This window comes from Rhineura floridana, chromosome 5 (genome assembly GCF_030035675.1).
Source record: "Rhineura floridana isolate rRhiFlo1 chromosome 5, rRhiFlo1.hap2, whole genome shotgun sequence".
Taxonomy (NCBI): Eukaryota; Metazoa; Chordata; class Lepidosauria; order Squamata; family Rhineuridae; genus Rhineura; species Rhineura floridana.
Window position 1 is genome coordinate 180,466,612 of NC_084484.1, and position 21,917 is coordinate 180,488,528.

The window sequence follows — 21,917 nt, forward strand, 5'->3', positions numbered from 1 at the left end:
CATAAAATCAGGCCTACAGTATTTCCTGCCTCTCCAGTTTTTCAATGCTGCTTGCTCCCCCAGTTAGAGAGAGGGATAGTGGCGGCTGTAATATTCACTGTATAGCTATTACTACTATATTTAATACCCGCCCTTCACCAGTAGGTTGCAAGGCAGGTCACAACAATACAAAAAACATTATTAGGAACAGTTTTAAAACAAATTACAGTCACAACTAGAGAGGGTCCTAAAATATATATACAGTAGGGCCCCGCTTATACGACGGGTTAGGGACCAGGCCCCCGCCGTAAAGCGGAATCCATTGAATATAATGGGCTGCTTCGTGAGAAAATGACACAAAAATGTCGCAAAATCGGCTTTAAAACAGGGAATTTCCCCTAATTGAGAGCTGCCACATCACCGGAATGTCGCAAAACGGAACGCTGGTAAGCGGGGCCCTACTGTATATATGTCAAGTGTCAAAAACCAGTGTGAAGAAGTGCATCTGACTGCAACGAAGGTGCTAGACACACCCCTGTGACGAGGGACTTCCACAACTTAGGGGCTGCCACAGAGAATGCCCTCTCCTGGGCCACCCCCAACCCTGGACTTCTGAGGGTGGTGAAACTACAGGGCATTGTATGGAGGGCCCTAGAATGGCACTCATATATTCTTTGGACTGCATCATTTATTTATTTAGACAATTTACATACCGCTTGTATTTAAATGAAACTCTAAGCGGTGAACGGAAGTTAAAACAGCAGATACAAACAGAAAAAGAAAGGCTGGCCACTGCTGTTGTTTGACAAAACAACGTATGTTTGAGATGACAGCCAACATAGCAATGGGAAATCACAGGCCTGTAAATGTTACCTGGTTTCTTCCTACCATCAGTATATTAAGTATTGGCACGGTCTCCCGAATGTATTGTAGATTTGGAATTGGCCCAAGGCCAATAGTTTAGCTTCCTCCACATGTCCTGTCAGGACAGCATCCACACATAAATCCCCTCCCTCCCAAAACCACCCCCAACAAAGCGAACCTCCTGACAGACAAGGCTCGTACACGCTCAAAGCAACATTAATTGCTGTAAACCGCACAGAGTGCTTCGGCTATGGGGCGGTATATAAATAAACAAACATGCAGTGGGGGTGCCCTGTCACCCTGCCCCTCAGCTTGCTCTTCCTCCCTCCAAGCCTGCTGGGCTTAGGAACCCAGGAATCTTGCATGGGGCAGGGGGTTGGACTCAATGGCCTTACAGACCCCTTCCAGCTCTACTACTCTATGATTCTATGCCTTATCACAAGTCATATCGCTGCTCCCTCTAGCTCAGTACTGTTCACACTGACTGGCATTGGCTCCGCAGGGCTTCAGGTGAGTCTCTCTTGTGCCTACTGGAGATGCTGGGGATTGAACCTGGGACCTTTCGCATGCAGAGCAAATGCTCTACCACTGAACTATAGTCCCTCACCTAAACCTGGAACAAACAGTTCCACAAGCCTCAAACAGGAGCACCAAGATTTTGGCCAAAAAGACTGATGGTGGGAATCAGGTTGCTGTGATTCAAGGGCCAAGCATGTCCCAGAGCCACTCCTTTGTGAAATAATGCTGCCTCGTAGGTGTCAATTCCAAATAACCAGTGCATAAAAAAGTGAATACTATAGGCAAATAGTGTCTAACATGGGAAACAACCATTAGCTGCAAAGCACCGGAGATGAGCCCAGATGTAGCCTTGACAGAGTCCAGTTCAAGAGAGAGAGAGAGAGAGGGAGAAACATTGAGTAAAACAGCTTCTTCTGGTGCTCCATCAGCGGGCAAGGAGCTGTAGGTAGTGGTGTTGCTGAACGGGTGGGCTGGAGCAAGAGGCTATTATGAGCTCACAGCTATCCGCTGGACCGAGGACACGTTTGCTCAGAGCCATCAATACCCGCTATAACAAGGGTTGGCAAGCTGAGTGCATCCCACCCAGTCGAATGGGTTCTGCTCAGCCTCACCAGCTGACTGACAAGCCCTACCTGTGGTTTCCTGCCTTCCTCCACAGTGCGACGCTCAGCCTGTTTGTACCCAAGCTCCTTGAGCCATTCTGCCCTGTGAGCACTTCTTTTGCCATGCAACTGCTCCTTGCTTGTGGCACCCTAGCGTGACCCGTGAAGGGTTAGCGGCGGGAGGACTGTGGCTCTGGGCGGGCTAGCATGTCAGCCCAACTCTATTGTTCTAAATGGCAACTGGGGAAGGACAAGGAGATCCAAGGCTGCATGAGACAGACTGAGGGGTGCAGAGGATGAAGGGTTGAGGGGCAGGGGCACGGCACATGCTTTGTATAGAGTCAGTGTGTTCAGTCCCTGGCATCTCCTGTTAGAGGATCTCAAGGGCAGGGAAAATCTTCCCCTTGAGCATCTAGGTCTAAAGCAGCTTTGCTTTGGGTGTGTCAACAGTAGCCCTGCAGCTTCGGAGGAGTTCTCTGTTCTTAATACAAGTGGTCCAACACACACACTGAAGCGAAGGGGTGCAGTGAGGCACTCGCAATTAGGAGAGTGGCGGCACCTTCTCCCTCCTGACTTTGCTGCAGTGTTATTTTCCCCAGTGCTAAGAGGAACGTCCTATGCTATTCATGGCTTCAGTAACCTTGAGCTGTCCGCAATTGGGTGCACGAGAGGCTGTGTATACATATACCTAGGCGATATTTGCAAATGGCATGGAGCGGATAAGGGGAAAGAGAAAATCTTCCCCACTTCAAAAATAATAAAACAAACCCACCCACCCCCAAACTGTACTGCTTACTATGGTGACGCCAATGCTGTAAGCTGTTAGTATAAACAGGAGGGGATAATTGATTGTTTTCTTGTGCTTGAAACATTCATACCTGAAACAGACACAAAGATGGAAGGTGATGAGGCACAGTAGTGACAAAAAAGATTATTACACAGTCAGTCTTTTGAGGCTTATAAACTGGTTGAGTTTCTTTTGGTGAGAACTGGGAAGAAGGAAGCTCACTGGACTTGCTTGGTGGAACATGCAGGAACTGGCTGACACCCACAATCTGGCTTTGGAGTCTATCTTGGAAACATCAGTAATTTTTAAATACGAACGCAAGGTAGGAGCAAAATGATATGTTAAAAAAAAAGAATTGAAGTAGATTTGAAAGAGGGATTGTTACTCATATTGGATGCACTCCTTCCACTTTCACTTCTGGTAAGCAGGTGGAAGTTTTTGCATTTTCAAAACTCTGCCAAACTCATTTCACTTGACAGTGGGACAACAGAATAAACCAAACCGCTCTAAACAGTATTGTGGGCTCTTCCAGACAACCTGTTATATTGAGTATTCATTTCCATTTCTTTGCACTGAAGTTATATGACAGCGCTGTTATCCCACACTTTATTCTAGCGCATTTTCCTGCCACTTTACTTATCACAAAAGTTCCATTTTTGTTTGTTTCAGAAGCAGGTTTGTCGCACAAAAACACCAAATCCATTTTAATTGCGTAACCTGAACCTGCCGGTATATGACTGAATCGTACTCACAAAATAGTGACATTCTGGAAGTGCCTGTCTCTCCTGAGCCTAAGTGAACTATTTCACAGTGTAATTTTCCTCTTTAAACATTTTTACGACACCATAAACATACAATTCATTATATGTTCAAGAAAAAAAGATAGTGCAGAGGAAGACACTGGGAGTTGTACCAGACATCTGGACTTATTTTTGTGTGTTGGGGGGTGGGGGGGGAAGAGAGAAGGGAACAGCAACTATGAAGTGAGATGAAGACAAGAGTGTTTGTTAAGCTGGGGGTCAGGAGTATTTTGTTGCCTACTGGTGTGCAAATTATGTAGAGAAGAGAAGATTACAACTGCTCTTTGTCCAGGGGGTACAGTCAGGCAGAAGTTTCACATTGAGTTTGTGGGCACGAAGTTGTGCTCCAAGAATGGGAATAAGCATATTGTTCTAAATGTTGTATAGACTCTGCATGTCCACAGGACTGTCATGAAAGCACAGACTATAATGCCTTGCTAAATTCAGCACCTGAGAATCCCAGGATCCATTTAAGGATGGGGTGGTGGAAAATCAAGGTTTTAGATCTTATATGTGAGGTGGAGGGGGGTGGGGGAGAGAGAGAGAAAGAGGGGTTTGAGCACCACGGGCTGCAAATTCCTGGAAGTCAGAAGGCACCGAGCAGGATTTCAATAACCAGTATGGGTTCTTGATCCTCTCTTACAGCGACTGTTCCCTGGCACCAGCCTTCAAACTCAAACCTGTCTCTTTCTGCAGGAAAGTTCTATCACCAAAAGTCTAAATACAGGAAAAATATGTACAACTAAGCAAAAGCAAAAAATGTATTTTCTTTGCAGGATCTGGGTCTCCTCACACAAAACCTGGATTCCTCTTTGGTGAACAATGATCACCTCTAACTGACTGACTGCAGGATTTTGCTGTTGACTAGATGGGTATGGAGTTGGTGGAGGAACAGAAGAAGCTGACTCAGAGCTTTGATCCATCTAGCTCAGATGTGGGGAACATTTGGCCCTCCAGATATTGCTGAACTACAACTCCCATCAGGGGCAATGACCATGCTTGCTGCTGTTAATGGGAGTTGTACTTCAGGAACATTTGGAGGGCCAAAGATTCCCCACAGCTAGCTCAGCGCCTACAACGAGTGGCAGAGACGCTCTAGGGTTTCAGGCAGGAATCCTTCCCAATCCTACCTGGAGTTTCCAGGGGTTGAATCTAGGGCCTTCTGTTTGCAAAGCACTGTGGTAAAGATGCATTGTACAGAGGCATCAGATGCTTTGGTAAATGCTGGGTAGGGGGACGGAGGCAATACACAGGTGAGAATTAGAATCAGGGCTGCATATAGTCTGAAGCAGGTTCTCTTGCAGTATTTCCCTTTTTTGTATGTTTCCCCTTTTGTTTTGAGGGATGGCCCTTTCTTGGCAGTGCCTGGGTGGTGTGAGGCAGCATCCACTTCCTGATTATTGATCCAACTGTGCTCACTGGGATATCCAAACACTTGGATATTAGTTTGTACCCTTTTCCTGATCTATACATGTGTATTACATAAGAACAAGAAGAGCCTGCTGGATCAGGCCAGTGGCCCATCTAGTCCAGCATCCTGTTCTCACAGTGGCCAACCAGGTGCCTGGGGGAAGCCCGCAAGCAGGACCCGAGTGCAAGAACACTCTCCCCTCCTGAGGCTTCCAGCAGCTGGTTTTCAGAAGCATGCTGCCTCTGACTAGGGTGGCAGAGCACAGCCATCACAGCTAGTAGCCATTGATAGCCCTGTCCTCCATGAATTTGTCTAATCTTCTTTTAAAGCCATCCAAGCTGGTGGCCATTACTGCATCTTGTGGGAGCAATTACATTCTCTCTCACTTCTGTAGAATGCTCTTTGGGCTTCATTTTCCTTCAGATCCATGGCCTGACCAATGATCCTTCAACGGTGGGGTTTTTATCTTGACAATGTGACAGCAACTTTTACGGTTCACAGGTGGAGGCCAATGGTAAGGTAATGTCTTTCATTTGTGCAAACTGGGAGCTTCCACAGCACAGGGGTTAAATACTTACAGAAGCAACATGTTTCAGTTTATTATGTTTATTACAAACATTTCCCAAAATAAAACCAATGTCACCTTACAATAACTGATTTTGAGTTTCAGTGTTTCAAAATAAAGTGTCATACAGAACGAAATTACAATGTACCATTTGTAACTCAGTAATATGAGAACATTGGTCAGAGATCTGCAAGGCACTGTATGTAAGTTATGCAAATTTCCATTATATATTCAGTTCGATTATTTCTTAACTAGCGCATATTTTGGGAATGGGTGGGTTGGTTTATGACCAATAAGAGCAAAACTCAACAAGACGCTGAACCACCATTTCCAGGTCTTTGAAATGTTTAGCCCTTTTAGCTTCCAGGATTTCATCAGCCATTGCCTAGACCAGCCTTTCCCAACTAGTGGGCCGCCACATGTTGTTGGACCCCAACTCCCATCAGCCTCAGCCAGCATTCCCAATGGTCAGGAAAGATGGGAATTGTGGTCCAACAACATCTGGTGGCCCACTAGCTGGGAAACACTGGCCTAGACACTTTCAAATGCATTTCTGCAACCATATGGGTTAGCAGTCTGTTGCTTTAAAAAGGAAAGGGCAAACAGATATTCTCAGGAAACTGAATTCTGTGCCAATGCCACAGTCAACATTCAGGTAAAATGGCAAAATACACAGTTCTGATTGTAATTAGGCTTCATTTCAGTCACAATTGGGCCTCTTCCTAAAATCCTGGAAAATTGCACCTTTCCTTTTCTTCATACAGTACGGCCCCACTCATATGTTGGGTTATGTTCTGGACCCCCGCTGAAAAGCAAAAACCGCTGAAAAGCAGAACTCATTGAATAGAATGGTGTGCGACACCCGAAAACCATCGTAAAAGTGGAACAAGTGCCGTATGAGTGGAGCTTTAGTCTAATTGCGTCTAATTGAGACCGCCGCATTAGCAAAGCGCCGTAAAGCAGGGCCCCACTGTACAAGTTTCTAGCTCTCACTGAAGAACCAATATGTGGCAAAATATGATAGTATTCTCCGCCCACTCACAAAAGATTGAGAGATACTAGCTAAGATGATAGCAAGCATTTTCAGACCTGCATTTACCAAAATAAGATGGATGGAAGAGTGGAGAAGGCAATGACGAATCAGACCAAAGGTCCATCTAGTCAAGGATCCTGCTTCTCACAGTGGTCACCAGGCAAGCCCACAAGCAGCACATGAAGGCAATAGAACTCCCCCTTGCCAATGCTCCTCAGAAGCAGCAATACAGAGACAGAAGGCCACTGAACTTATGAGGTTCCACGTAGCCATCATATCTACCAGGCACTGGTAGAACTAGTATCTTCTATGGGAAGAATCAACATGGGAGGGATGCTTGGTTGCTCCTGCGCCCCCCAATATCCAGTGCAAATGCCCATTACAGCCATTTTTTTTCTCCAGCAAGTGTATTTTCAAAACGGTTTAAAATGGAGGAGGGGAACACACTGCAGGGGAAGAATCAGTGAACAAGGAAAGGATTACAGACCCCCTTCTGTCCATTAATTCTCTTGCAAGTGTTGTCAGTCTCCTGCATTTGCTTTGTGGAAAAATGGTGGGGAGGATCCAAAAATTTCCTTATAGCTATTAAAATTAGTTGCGGACTGGTTTTTAACTGTTTTGTTTTCTGTAACAGCCTATGGCTATATACAGTTTCAATAAACTTCAACAACTGTTTTGTTTTGTTGTTTGTTGGACTGTGGGTGTGTATGTTGTGATTGTGTGTGTGTGAGACGTATGGTGTATGTTGTAAGTTTGTGTGGTGAACTTTTTATATTATGTGCCTGGGAGACAGGAATCAGAGACAGGAAGAACTTGTGGGGGCCTCAATTGGCGTAGTGACGGGTAGAGGGAGATATCACATTGTGTGCAAGACTGGCCAGGTGAGGGGAACTCAACCCAGACAGCTGACGGATGTGCCGTGTTCCGGTCTTCCATGCATCCACAGGTATGCGGGATGCCCTATCAGCCAGCTCTCTGATCTCCGGATGCTGCTTTTTAATGCCAGATCGGTACATAATAAGATCCCCCTCATCCACGATTTAATTGTGGTTGAGGCAGCCGATCTGGCATGCATAACTGAGACCTGGGTAGGTGAGCAGGGAGGAGTTGATCTCTCTCAGCTGTGCCCACCAGAATACTCGGTTCAGCATCACGGTAGGTCTGAGAGCCGGGGAGGGGGGGTTGCTGTGGTCTATAGGAACTCTATCCCTCTCTTCAAGCACCATGTCCATGTATCTACTGGCCTTGAGTGTCTGCACCTTGAGTTGGGACAGATTGGGGATCCTGTTAGTGTACCGCCCACCCCACTGCCTAACGGACTCCCTGACTGAGTTGACTGAGGTGGTCTCGGATGTTCTGTTGAGATCCCCTAGACTACTGGTACTGGGTGATGTCAACATACATGCCGAGGCGTTCTTATCCGGGGCGGCTCAGGACTTCATGGTTTCCATGACGACCATGGGGCTGTCCCAATACGCTACCGGCCCAACCCATGTGGCAGGGCACACTCTGGACCTAATTTTTGCAACTGGACATGGTGATAGTGATCTGTTAGGGGTCTTTACCTCAGCTCCTTTGTCATGGACAGATCACCGCTTGCTGAAGTTTAGACTCACGGCGGCTTTCCCCCTCTGCAAGGGTGGGGGACCTATTAAGATGGTCCGCCCCCAGAGGCTATTGGATCCCGATGGTTTTCAAAAGGCTCTGGGGAGTTTCCCGGCTGATAAGACTGGCGCTCCTGTCGACACCCTGGTCGATCTGTGGAATACGGAAATGACCCGGGCAGCTGACACGATCGCTCCTGTGCGCCCTCTCCTTTGTAGAGCTCACACAGCTCCATGGTATACTCCGGAGCTGAGGGCGATGAAACAATATAGGAGACGGCTTGAGTGCAGATGGAGACGGACTCCTGATGAATGCAATTTTGCACTGGTGAGTGCCTACAATAAGACGTATTTTGGGGCAGTACAGATGGCAAACAAACAATACTTTGTCACATCTATTCAATCTTCTATCTGCCGTCCGGCGGAGCTTTTTCGGACTGTCAAGGGGCTATTACACTCTGGCCCTAGGGACATGACTGAATCTTCTAGAGCATGCTGTCACGAATTTGCTAGGCACTTCCAAGGCAAAATTTCTTGCATCCGTCTTAGACTTAGACTCCAATGATATAGCAGTTGATTCACATGAGGTCTCCGGAGCACAGTCTGGTCATGTTTTTTTGGATGAGTTTCAATCGGTGCAGCTTGAGGACGTTGACAAGGTTCTTGGACAGGTGTGCGTAACCACTTCTCTGTTGGACCCTTGCCCCTCTTGGCTAATAAAAGCTAGCAGGGATGGCACTGCCGGCTGGGCTAGGGAAGTGATTAATGCTTCACTATTTGAGGGAGTGGTCCCGAACTGCCTTAAGGCGGCGGTAGTGAGACCGCTTTTGAAGAAACCTTCCCTGGACCCAGAAAATCTTAATAACTACAGGCCGGTAGCAAATGTTCCATTCCTGGGCAAGGTCCTAGAAAGGGTGGTTGCAACCCAGCTCCAGGCACTCTTGGATGAAACCAATTATCTGGATCCATTTCAATCGGGTTTCAGGCCCGGTTTTGGCACGGAGACGGCCTTGGTCGCCCTATACGATGACCTTTGTCGGGAGAAAGACAGAGGGAGTGTAACCCTGTTGTTTCTCCTTGACCTCTCAGCGGCTTTTGATACCATCGACCATGGTATCCTTCTGGAGAGGCTTACGGATTTGGGAGTTGGAGGTACTGCTTGGCAGTGGTTCCGCTCCTATCTGGTGGGTCGTCTCCAGAAAGTAGTGCTTGGGGAGCATTGCTCGGTGCCCTGGGCTCTCCAATATGGAGTTCCACGGGGATCAGTTCTGTCCCCCATGCTCTTTAACATCTATATGAAGCCGCTGGGTGCTGTCATCAGGAGTTTTGGAGTGCGTTCTCATCAGTACGCTGATGATACGCAGCTCTACTTCTCCTTTTCATCCTCTTCAGGTGAGGCCGTCAAAGTGCTAAATCGATGCTTGGCCGCGATAATGGACTGGATGAGAGTGAACAAATTGAAGCTCAATCCAGACAAGACTGAGATGCTGTTAGTAAATGGATCCCCTGACCAGATGATGGATGTTCGACCCGTTCTGGATGGGGTTACACTCCCCCTGAAGGAGCAGGTGCGCAGCTTGGGAGTCCTTCTGGACCCATCCCTGTCACTTGAGGCGCAGGTAGCCTCGGTGGCACGGAGTGCTTTTTACCAACTTAGACTGGTGGCCCAGCTATGCCCGTATCTGGACAGGGAACATCTTGCTTCAGTCATTCATGCTCTGGTAACCTTGAAACTGGACTACTGCAATGCACTCTACGTGGGGCTGCCCTTGAAGACAGTTCGGAAACTGCAGCTCGTGCAAAATGCAGCGGCCCGACTGATAACTAGGACTAAGCGGTCAGAACATGTAACACGATTCTGGCCCGCTTGCACTAGCTGCCTATATGTTTCCGGGCCCGATTCAAGGTGCTGGTTTTAACCTATAAAGCCTTACACGGCACGGGCCTGCAATACCTGATGAAACGTCTCTCCCGATATGAACCTACCCGTACACTGCGCTCAACATCGAAGGCCCTCCTCCGGGTGCCTACTCAGAGAGACGCCCGGAAGGCGACTACAAGAAAGAGGGCCTTCTCGGTAGTGGCCCCCGAACTTTGCAACACCCTTCCTGATGAGGTACGCCTGGCGCCTACGCTACTATCTTTTCGGCGCCAGGTGAAAACCTTCCTCTTTTCCCAGGCTTTTTAACATCTTAACATCTTAGTATGTTAGTATTTTAGCAGTTTGTATTTTAGTATTTGTATTGTCTATTTATAGGCATTTCAGTATGGATTTAATTATGTTTTAACTTTTTAGTCGCTGTTGTATGTCCTTATTGTTGATTACGTTTGAGCATGTGGTTTTAAATTGTATATGAAATGCTTTTATCTTGATGTACACCGCCCAGAGAGCTTCGGCTATGGGGCGGTATAAAAATTTAATTAATTAATTAAATAAATAAAATGTGTGGTATGAGGAAATGGCTTGCAAGTCTGGCACAGGTGTTGTGAGCACTACAGGTTCAGTGCTCTGTGCTGAGTGATAATTTTAGCACCATTTATTTCATGGGAGCAAGATAAAGAATAAGGGTTGTATCCAATTAAGCTATATTTAGAGTAGATCCAGCATTGACTACAACCCTATGTCTGTGAAGATGAGCTAAGCATTTTCAGATATTACAGAGACACAAATGATAAATACTCACAAGCAATAGACAAGCATGCAACAACTGTAGATCATGGGCAGTTCATCCAGAAGCTACAAATAAAAAAAGTAAAAAAGTAAGTACGTAACAATTTCATATACCGAGATATTCCAAGGAGAAGCTGATCTTGAGTCACGAGTGGCACATAACGTTATGCAAAGTGAACAGTGAGGTCACAGGCAGCCTGGGACAGGATTACCTCCCTGCATGGGATCGTAAAGTCATTGCCAGTCCTAATTTATTTTATTTAGTTAACAAAATTTATATACCGCTTGATTGTAAAAAACAACCCTCTAAGAGGTTGACAAGAAATATTATCAATAAAAATAGTTAAAAACAAGGAATTAAAAACATTTGTAAAAACAGTTAAAACTGCAGTAGACAAAAAAGATAAATGCACTTCAGCATCTGCGTCTGGATAGACTTGCCTAAACAGAAATGTTTTAAGCAGGTGCTGAATAGGATACAGAGAAGGTGTCTGCCTGATGTCAATAATAAGAGGCAATAATTTAAAAAAAGCCAAGAGCCATAAAACATAGATGCCCCCGAATGGAAAGGCATACATTCTATTGCCAACTGCATTTGGACAACACTTAGTACTATTCGTGTACAAATGCTATTGTGCAATTACTATTTATATAATGTTTTAGAGCATCTGACACATCATCTGGTTGCAAATATTTACAGAAGTTAAAATTGAGCAAAGATTCAACAGAACAGCAACGAAATCATAAAAGCAGCAGTAAAAAAAATCCTGCAGATGTAAAAGCGTAGGAGTGTAAAAAGGTCATTTGCCTGGTGCAAAAAAAACCCTTACTTGCCCTTCATTATAAGGTCCCAGGGTGGGTTACAAGAGTTATAGTGATAAAAACAAGCAAAACCATTTGAATCAAAAGGGAAAAGTACAAATTCAACAAAAGTAGTGGGTCCCACAAAACAAAATATCAAAGGCCAAGATGAAGAGGTATACAACAACTAAGAGAAGCTGGATGCACCTCTGTGGGGAGAAAGTTCCAGTTGAGGGGCTGCCACAAAGAATGCCCTTTCTGGGGCCACCATTCATTACGTTTCTGAGGTTGGTGGAACTACCAAGAGATGCCAATCTTAACACCTGCGCAATTCAGAAAGGATATTGTCCCCATATTTTGTGTGCGTGAGAGAGCAATGAGGCTAAGAGAATGGCTTGCCTAAGAGTGCCTAGTGATATTTCTCTTGGTCACTATGCTACACAAGACCTGAAATGTATTTGCAGCCAGGCTGGTCCCAGTTTCCACAGAGCACCCCTCTTCTGCAGGTAACATGCTTGTAGCCTCACTTTTCATGTTTGTTTATTCTAAGTTAGTCAAACCTGGTTTTTAAAAGCCTTTTGTCTCAGTTCCCAAACTCTTGAATCTACTTTTACATAAAGTGCCTTGTTACAATTTGCTTCAGTTTTTTTTTTGCATCTTGGGTATTTGCTTAATTAGATTTATTTACAGTAAAAACGAACAAACAACCCTTCCCCCCCCAAAAAAAAAGACTTCCAGGAGCAAGACACCCATAAAAAGTTGTGTGGACATTTTAAACCAGCACTAACCTGCATTTCATACTTTAGAGTCATGTGAAAGCACCAGGAGCCCAGACCTACAGCTGAAATCCAATTAAGAAAGCATTAGGAAAGAAAGTCACGCTGTAGCACAAACAGGCACACAAAAAACCCCAAGACACGCCCCCCACAAAAAACCCAAAGAACTGACCAGCATCCTTCTTCCCTACACACATTATACTCTGCTACTTTAACACTGACCTTGAACAGGAATTTATTACAGCTGGAATCTACGCTGAAGGATCTACCATGTTTCCTTTCAGTGACTGTAGGCCTCAAAAGACAGGGGGTTGGACTCCATGGCCTTATAGGCCAATGCTTCGACTCTATGACAATGAGTTTCTGAATGGCACATCACACACCCTCCCCACCACCACCACCCAGACAGTTGACCTGCAAACTCCCAAGGTGAATCCTTGGCCTCTCTAGTCAAAGGGAGGCAACCAGGGCACAGGAGTGGGAGAGCCACTGCTGGTCAGAACAGAAAGGACTGGGCTAGACCAGCCAATGGCTTTGCTTAAGCATAAAGCAGCTTCACATGCAAGGAGGAGGACAGGTAGCAAAACCGGAACGGCTGGTCAGGAGGTGGGGCTGCCCCACCTGACAAGTTCATTGAGACTTCAGTATTAAACATTTGTGGAGGCTTCGAATTTTTCCTTGGCTTGTTTACCTTCAGCAACTCCTATAAAATCATTCCAAGGGGTTTTCAGAAATTAAATGGCCAGCTCAGCTCACTGCTAACACTGGGCCCAGGTAGAAGGGTTGCAGAAGTCTAGGAGACGTTGAACCGCACTGGCTCTCCACATAGTCCAGGATGCTGTTCTGTGGTGCTTTCAAGGTTCTTATCCTCTCTAGCCATGTTGCTCTGGACAACAGCCTGATGGGGCATGGCATACAGCTCTACTCGGGAGATCAAGCGGGTTTGGCCTTAAAATCATAGAATAGTAGAGTTGGAAGGGGCCTATAAAGCCGTCAAGTCCAACCCCCTGCTCAATGCAGGAATCCAAATCAAAGCATTCCCGACAGATGGCTGTCCAGCTGCCTCTTCAAGGCCTCCAGTGTCGGCAAGCCCACTACCTCTCTAGGTAATTGGTTCCATTGTTGTATGGCTCTAACAGTTAGGAAGTTTTTCCTGATGTCTAGCTGAAATCTGGCTTCCTGCAACTTGAGCCCATTGTTCCGTGTCCTGCACTCAGGGATGATCGAGAAGAGATCCTGGCCCTCGTCTATGTGACAACCTTTCATGTACTTGAAGAGTGCTATCGTATCTCCCCTCAGTCTTCTCTTCTCCAAGTTGTAAGTTGCTTGGCTAGAAAACTGCTTGGGAACACAAGATATTCCCAAGCCTTTGGCGGAAGAGTGAGGTGTAAGTATATAAATGGGATGGGGATGAGCAAGAAGAGGGATTGTTAAGACAGGCTTCTACAGTTATGCTTGCCAAAGCTAACAGGCCAGATTTAAGGTTTTTATTGTTGACTTGCAAACTCTTAAACAATTTAGGACCTGACTATATGAAGGAGCCCTTCTCCCATACTGACCTGCCCAGTCGCTAAGAGCAGCTATTGAGGCTCTCCTGGTTAGGCTCCAGCCTACAGAGATCCAACTTGAGGTGACCAGGGGGAGGGTCGGCAGTTAATACCAGCTGGTTGTGAATTTGTTTTTTTTTTTAATATCTGCCCTGTCTTTTATGCTGTTGTTTATCGCTTATGTGTTATGTGCCCTGTTTAACGATGTTACAATACACTGTACTGTAATCTTAAATGAAAGGCGGTATAAAAAATATTTTAGACAAACAATGTTGCCACCCTCTGCTGCCTGACCAGCCTTCCTCCCAGCTTTGAAGCGGCAGAGATGGTCAGAGATCATCCTGGGAATTGCACCATGATTCCTGCCCTCACCCCTATTGCCAGCTCCAAAGATGGAAGGAAAGCTGTGGGTTGCATTCAGTGCTGCTACTATGTGCAGCTTCCTGGTTAGCTTCCCTACGCATGTGAAGGGAGGGGCATGTACAAAGCTTGTGCATGTCCTGGTGTATTGAAACAGAACTTAATTATGTGAACACACAGTGACTCTCCTTCAGGAATAACAACAATTCAAGATGGGGTTTTCTACCCATTTGTATTTATTAAGAAGGGATGTGAAAACCTTGCATTAGGAGCTGATGGGTGCAAAAAACCCCCTCTTTAAACTGTTCCCAGTACTTTGCAAAGTGTTCAACAATGCCTCAAAGTTACAGGACTTCTTCCTTGAGCAAGTCAGAGACACAAACAATTTTTCAGATGGGCAACAGCAAGCCATTGTAGCCACTGAAGATCCCACCAGACTTTATTATCATTATTATTTAAAATATTTCTATCCCACCCTTCTACCCTATAATAGGGCACTCAGGGTGGCTTACAATAAAATCGAGCACGTACATAATAAAATTGTAAACAATAAAAATCACAAAAACATTAAAATAAATTAAAATACATAAAATAATGTATATACATATACACACACATGCGCATATATAGGGAGTGGTACTGAAGGTACTACTGAGGCAAAAATTAACACAGAAGGCATAAAATCAGTGCATCTTGGGTTGCCTTTGCCACATGGACACAATCTCTGGAAGAGCAAACAAAGGATTAAATATTTTGCCACTTGACCATCAGAAAGTCACCTAGCTCCCCAAATAATCAAAAATGAAATAGAAACTGCCCCACGTACCTGTGACACACAAATAAGCTATTATATATTGTGTTTCAAGGCCATCTCTATAACTCTGAATTGCACCATAGATTGGAGGCAGAATGAAAATCAGGTTACTAACGGTGTTCCCTGCAAGAAAAACAAACCGTAAGGGAATTAGCAATGACTAATAATGAGTAAACTTTAAATGAATTAAAATTTACTCAGCAAAGCAAGACTTCCAATGATACTGAGAAGAAAATACCTGAGCTGATTCCAAGCATCTCTGCTCTTTTTAAAAAGAAAAAACCCATTATTTTTCATATAAAAAGAGCTAGTTGAGTTTCTATGCTCTAGCACAGAAGATATGCAAGGTTATCTTTTACAGTTAAAATAAAGGAAGGAATTGCTCCCTTCCCCTCTCAGCAATAAAATACAACACTCATGAAGATGGCTTTCTGAAAGATAAAACATGAATGTAGGTCTCTCAGTAGATAAGAGCAATGACTGCCAAATACACAGCCTTCCAGGCAGGTTACTTAATGCTAGGGTCAGGTAACAGAGCTTGACATTACCACCTTGATGTGCTTAAAATTAAATAGAATCACCGAACAGGTTTTGCAAAGGACAGAATCCTAAGGTACACCCTACCATTGATATATAACCCAGATATTCACATCATTTCAAAGGTTCTTAATATAATAGCCTAAAGCGCCAGGAAAAATGCCCAGCTTCAACACAAACTTGAAGGTGACCAACAAGCACTTGTTTTCTCCCCAGCAGTGGTAATCAACATTTTTCATATAAACACACTTAACCTCATATAATCTAGGCAGCAAACATTTCCTTACTGTTCACTTAGTTGGGGGCAGAGCAGAAAGACACCCTGGAACTGCTTGGACATAGTAAAATCAAGTTGAAAGTCTTTAACAGCTTAAAAGACATTCCGCAAGTTAGCTCTAAGGTGTGTGTATGCATGGGGAGGGGGGAGCTCTTTCTCCAAGGGTTACCTGAAAGCCATCGACCTACTCACGTATCAAAGGAAGATTATACTGGGACCAATGCCTCCTTGACTAAGCATTGAGTTTCATTGTCTTGGGGACTTGCATGATGTATAACTAACTAACACAAAGGAGAAAAGGTCAAAAGGAAGCTATAGTTCACCTGACCTACACACTGAAGTCGTATCTGCAACATAGTTTTCAACTGGTTTCAATACATAATGAGAAGACATGATTCACTAGAAAAGACAATAATGCTGGGAAAAACAGAAGGGAGTAGAAAAAGAGGAAGGCCAAACAAAAGATGGATTGATTCCATAAAGGAAGCCACAGACCTGAACTTACAAGATCTGAGCAGGGTGGTTCATGATAGATGCTACTGGAAGTCACTGATTCATAGGGTCGCCATAAGTCATAATCGACTTGAAGGCACATAACAACAACAATTAGTCTTCTTCAGTGGGTTTTATGATGAGTATACATTTTGTGTATTATGTTCTAAGATATGAACTGATACGTGGGCTATTCATTAACTCAACTGTTCTTAATGAATAGCCAAAGTATCAGTTCATATCTTTTAGAACATAATACACAAAATGTATACTCATCATGAAACCCACTGAAGAAGATTAATTGTTGAAACGCATTTGGCTATGTTATACATTTTGCAATTTATTACATATGGGCATTGATTTATGCGTATTGGCCACAAGTTGCCCTTTATCTCTACATTGATATTATTTTGACTATATTTTTTTGTATTTTATTGTAGATGGGCACTGATTTTTCTATTTTGCTGGCCTTTTTTATTATTATATGAAAATATTTATAGGGATTTTATATTGACTGTTCATATACATATTAAATTTTTGATATCATTTTATAATTACATGTCTGTACCTTAACTTTGTTTGGAGCACATAACAACAACAATGGAACCTGGGACAAGTTCTCTAATAAATAATTCTCAGCACCATCATAAACTACAATTCTAGTCTGCATCTATGTTTGAATAGTTTTTAGGTTTTTTTTTTTTTTTAAAAAAAGACGTTTTAAAGATTTACTTTTAAAGATGTTTTTAAAATGTTTTGTTCTCAAGGTATTTTTTAAAGATGTTTTTAGTGTTTTTATTTATTGCCCTGGGCTCCTTGGGGAGTGGCAGGATATACATTTAATATATCAGAAGAAGAAGGAGGAGAACAACAGCTAAGTGAAGACGACTACGGTTAAGCTGGGTCTATGTAGCAAGTATACAAGCCAAAAGAACGAATCTGTACTTTCTTCTATTAAAGCTGATTTACTCAAGCTACATTGCTACAGTTAATGAGATATAAAAAATGAATGCTCTTAAAATAAATTCTTTTTGGCAATTGAATCTTGAATACACCTAGAAGCAGGTCTTACTAGGAAGTTCCACCCTTCACGCAGTTAAATCTGCAATACAACTAATCAGACATTACTGCACAAATGGGGGGGGGGGGGACAATTTCAAAATATTAACGAAATGTTCAAGAGAGCTGGTCTACCCACATTTAGGACCACTTCAAGCTTTACCTTTTTTCCTTCCTAAACAAGGAACAATCCCTAAGTAGTTTGCATCATTTCAAATGGCACACTCCAACCTTTTCACATGGGAACTGCCTTTAAGCCCAACTTGCAATATGGGACACACTTAATTATCATACTGCATTTTCTTCCCAAGCTCAAACTGTAGTGTTCTGGCTGACACAGCCAGATAGTTGGTCCTGAGCCAGGAGCTGAAGACCAACTGTTTAAAGCAGAGGTGGGGAACAGGATCCAGCTGGCCAAATGCCAGCCCAGCTTGCAGCAGGGATCTGTTCCAATTAGGAGCTCTGATCAGGACCAAATCCCCTCAGGGGATTTACATTTGGTGGCAGGTTATCTTTTTTTTTTTTTTTTTTCAATAATTTTTATTCAAATTTTCATAAAACATACAAGACGAAATCATAAAACATTCAAAGACAAAAAACAAAATCAAAAATAGTTAAACAAAAAAAAAAATAAATAAAAATAAAAATAAAAAATAAAGAGTAAAATATTGACTTCCCATTTGTCAAAGATCAGATCAGTTATAAGTCTATAATATATAACAATCCTGTCTCTTAAGTCATATTATAAAATCACTTTCCTCCAATAGTTATCTTACTTAATCATCAAATCTCATAAACATTACTTTATTCTTTCCACAAAAAGTCAAAGAGAGGTTTCAATTCTTTAAGAAATATATCTATCAATTTTTTTTTTCCAGATAAGCATATCGATTAATCCATCTCATTACTAATTATGATAATCTTATTGTCATAACCATAGTCAAAATAAACATTTCAATTAATCCATCACATCAGAATCTGTTAGGTTCAGTAATTTCAGTAGCCATTGTTCTATTATCCCTATTAGTTCCATTTTCCATCTTCCATCTTCAGTAGTCTTGTTAAGTCCAGTAATTTCAGTATCCAATCTTCCATTATCAGTATTCCATAATAATCTTGCTGTCAAAGCCATAGTCATATAGTAAGAGTCTGATGGGAATTACCTCTATCCCAAATATTTTCTTGCCATCCATTCTGAATAGGTTGCTGAAATACTGCTGTAAAATCATATCTCTGTTCTTTTTTTCAAAATACACTGGGTCATCTCTTGAAAGTTTTTCCATTGTCACATGGCTGCAGTTAATTCCATAGATTTTCTCTATATTGGGCTCCATCACATCATTCCAGTCCAGAAGATTATCCATGCCATTGATAACTTTATCTCTAGAATCTTCATTAATTTCTTCAGAGATAACATTGAGTTCCAAACAATAGATTTTATTTCTAAAGTCCATAGACTCCAAATCTTTTTCCTGTTCCACGTTTGTTCCAATCTCCGGGGTCTCCTCTCTCACAGGGACCCCTGTTCCAGTCTCCAGGGTCTCCTCTCTCACAGGGACCCCTGTTCCAGTCTCCAGGGTCTCCTCTCTCACAAGGACCCCTATGTCTTTAATCTCCTGTGTCTCCAAACAATAGATTTTATTTCTAAAGTCCATAGACTCCAAATCTTTTTCCTGTTCCACGTTTGTTCCAATCTCCGGGGTCTCCTCTCTCACAGGGACCCCTTCCAGGGTCACCTCTCTCACAGGGACCCCTATATCTTTAATCTCCTGCGTCATTTTACTCAATTCAATTTTCAGCTCCTTACAACCCTGTCGCAGGTTTTGTTTCGTTATCTCAATCTCATCCATTATTTTCTGAAACATAGTTATTTCCAGATTCTCAGCCACTTTCTTAATTGCCATTTTAAAAGAAAAATATAGGAAAACCACTTCTTATTTCAGCAACAATTGGGTTAATACTCCAAACTTGGTGACATCACAGTATAAACAGAGCAGACAGCCTTATCTCTCCATAGTTAAGTAAACAAAATGCAGTTCCCAGGATCGAAACAATTAATGGCAGTTGTCAGGAAACAGATTCGTCAAAATAAAATAGACCAAAAAGAGAGTAGTCTCAGACAATATAATATTCTTCAAAATAAAAATCTGGAATAGAAATCCCTCTTCTGTGTATATCTTTAGAATGCAAATCCAGGACAGCTTTTTGCAACAAAAACAGAGATAAGCTATTAATTAGTGCGTAGCAGAGAGAAGTTATGGCTCCCCAGTGAGATGTCAAAAACCGATCAATCTGGCAAATCTCTTTTAAACAGCAACAATTTAAGTCAAGTAAAAGAAAAATATAGAAAGAAGGGTGCTTGCCTGTTAGTGCGTTCTCTCTTAGAAGATAAGATGAACGTTCGCTTTATCAGATAGAGACTTGCTGTTGAAAATCCGTCCCACCTTCGTCGGCTGGACCTCGTCCCATAAATTAATGAGATCTGGTCGTCCCAACAAAAATAGGCTTTGAGGTTAATCTCTTCGTTTCTCCCTACCCGGGAGAAATTTAATCAGTCAAAAAAAAAGAAAAAACTGACTGATATATCTGAATAAGCTTCTTTTGAGGCAGGAGCCCGTCTCAAAAGCAGGCACAGGCTAAGTCACCCTTCCCGGAAGTCGGTGGCAGGTTATCTTAAGGACCACCTGAGCCTTTATTTCTCTGCCCAGCCACTGAGATTAGTTGTCCCCCTTGTTTCACGTCGGGCATCTAAGGTTGCAGGTCCAATGCTGTGGAATACTCTACCAGAAGAGCTTCGACAGGCACCCTTGCTTTTGACTTTTAGGCTTCTCATGAAGACTTTATTGCCAAAAGATCTATTCAGTTGTTCCTTTTTTAAAAAAGATGAGCCAGTCAGTTTTATAATATTTTGTACTCTTTTTATAGTATTCTGATGTCCTATTTGTACACAATGCTGTACACTGGCTTGATATATTATACGAGTGGGTAACATCAGGTGTGGAGCAGATGGCCATGGCTGAAGGAAGACAGCCTGATAGGCCACCTTAGGACTTTTGACAGACTTATTTGGCCTGTGGGACAGAGGTTCTCCATGCCTGGCTTGAAGTGTGGCATGAGTATGCTTTCTGCCAAGAACACACATTGGGAAATACGTGTTTCTATCAGTTGCACTGTCAATGTACTTATGGTGAAAAGAAGCATTCCCATCCCAAAAATATTCAAACTGCACTCATTTCCTACATGGACATTGATCTCTCTGTAGGAAATTGAACCACCTGCCATTGTCTTTGACCACTTTCACAGTAACTTCATCCCACTCCATTTCCTGCACCTGCAAGATGCTATTTGGCCGGCACATGTTACAAATGTTCAGACATTAATGTTTTTCAGGGCCCCAGTTTTCCTCTGCTGGACTTGCTGCACCCAGGAGGACAGCTCCATTAACAGCTGAAGACTGTCATATTTCACGCTACCATAAAAAACTCTGAACACTCTCTAATAACTTTTCAGGCCGAAGAACACCATCTGACAATACTCCACAGGTGGCTTCTCATCATAAAAAATGCCATTCCCCCATAACACTGGAAAAAGGCCAAGCGATGGCCACTGATCCTGGAAGAAAGCTTATTCAAGAAAACAATGTTATCAGGCATCTGCTAATAAGGGCAGAGAAGTGTGGCAAACAAATTCCATGCAGTTTAATTGAAGCTGAAACATTAAGACAAGGAGAACCTTCTAGTAGTTAAACCGGGCCATAAAGAAATTCCAGCCACAGACAACCTTTCACCTTTGCTTGTCAAGCTTTTCTTTAAAGTAGCATAACTCCCTTTAACTACTAACAACATTGAACATATCACTATTTTAAAATATGGACAAAATATTGGGTGAGATTCAACATAGCATAGTGGGAATCCAGTCACACCTACTCATAAGAATATAAGTGTCCTGCTGGATCAGGCCAATAACCCACCTAATCCAGCATCCTATTCCCACAGTGGCTAATCAGATGCCACTTCTGGAAAGCCCAAAAGCAGGACCTGGGTGCAAAGAACACTGTCCCCTCCTGTGGTTTCCTGCAACTGGTACAGTAGGGCCCCGCTTTACGGCGCTTCGCTTCACAGCGACTCGCTAATACAGCGGTCTCAATTAGACACAATTAGACTAAAGCCCCACTCATACGGCGCTTGTTCCGCTTTTACGGAGGTTTTTGGGCATCGCACACCATTCTATTCAATGAGTTCTACTTTACAGCAGTTTTCACTTTACAGAGGGGGTCCGGAACATAACCTGCCGTATGAGTGGGGCCCTACTGTATTCAAAAGCATATTGCCTCTAACTATGGAGGCAGGGCATAATAGTAGACACTGATAGGCTTTTCCTCCATGAATTTGTCTAATCCTCTTTTAAAGGCATCCTAGT

At 43.3% G+C, this 21,917-nt stretch overlaps 1 protein-coding gene across 2 annotated transcripts in view; it reads right to left on the reverse strand.

Moving 5' to 3' along the window:
• Positions 1 to 21,917, reverse strand: part of ACER3 (alkaline ceramidase 3) — a 65,979-nt gene that overhangs the window by 22,149 nt on the left and 21,913 nt on the right. For both annotated transcript variants that reach the window (XM_061629029.1, XM_061629030.1), the window contains exons 2-5: positions 15,146 to 15,256; positions 12,425 to 12,477; positions 10,849 to 10,901; positions 2,761 to 2,842 (exon numbers count right to left, since the gene is read on the reverse strand). In XM_061629029.1, coding sequence (XP_061485013.1) covers positions 2,761 to 2,842; positions 10,849 to 10,901; positions 12,425 to 12,477; positions 15,146 to 15,256 — 299 coding nt within the window. The remainder of the gene's footprint in view (positions 1 to 2,760; positions 2,843 to 10,848; positions 10,902 to 12,424; positions 12,478 to 15,145; positions 15,257 to 21,917) is intronic.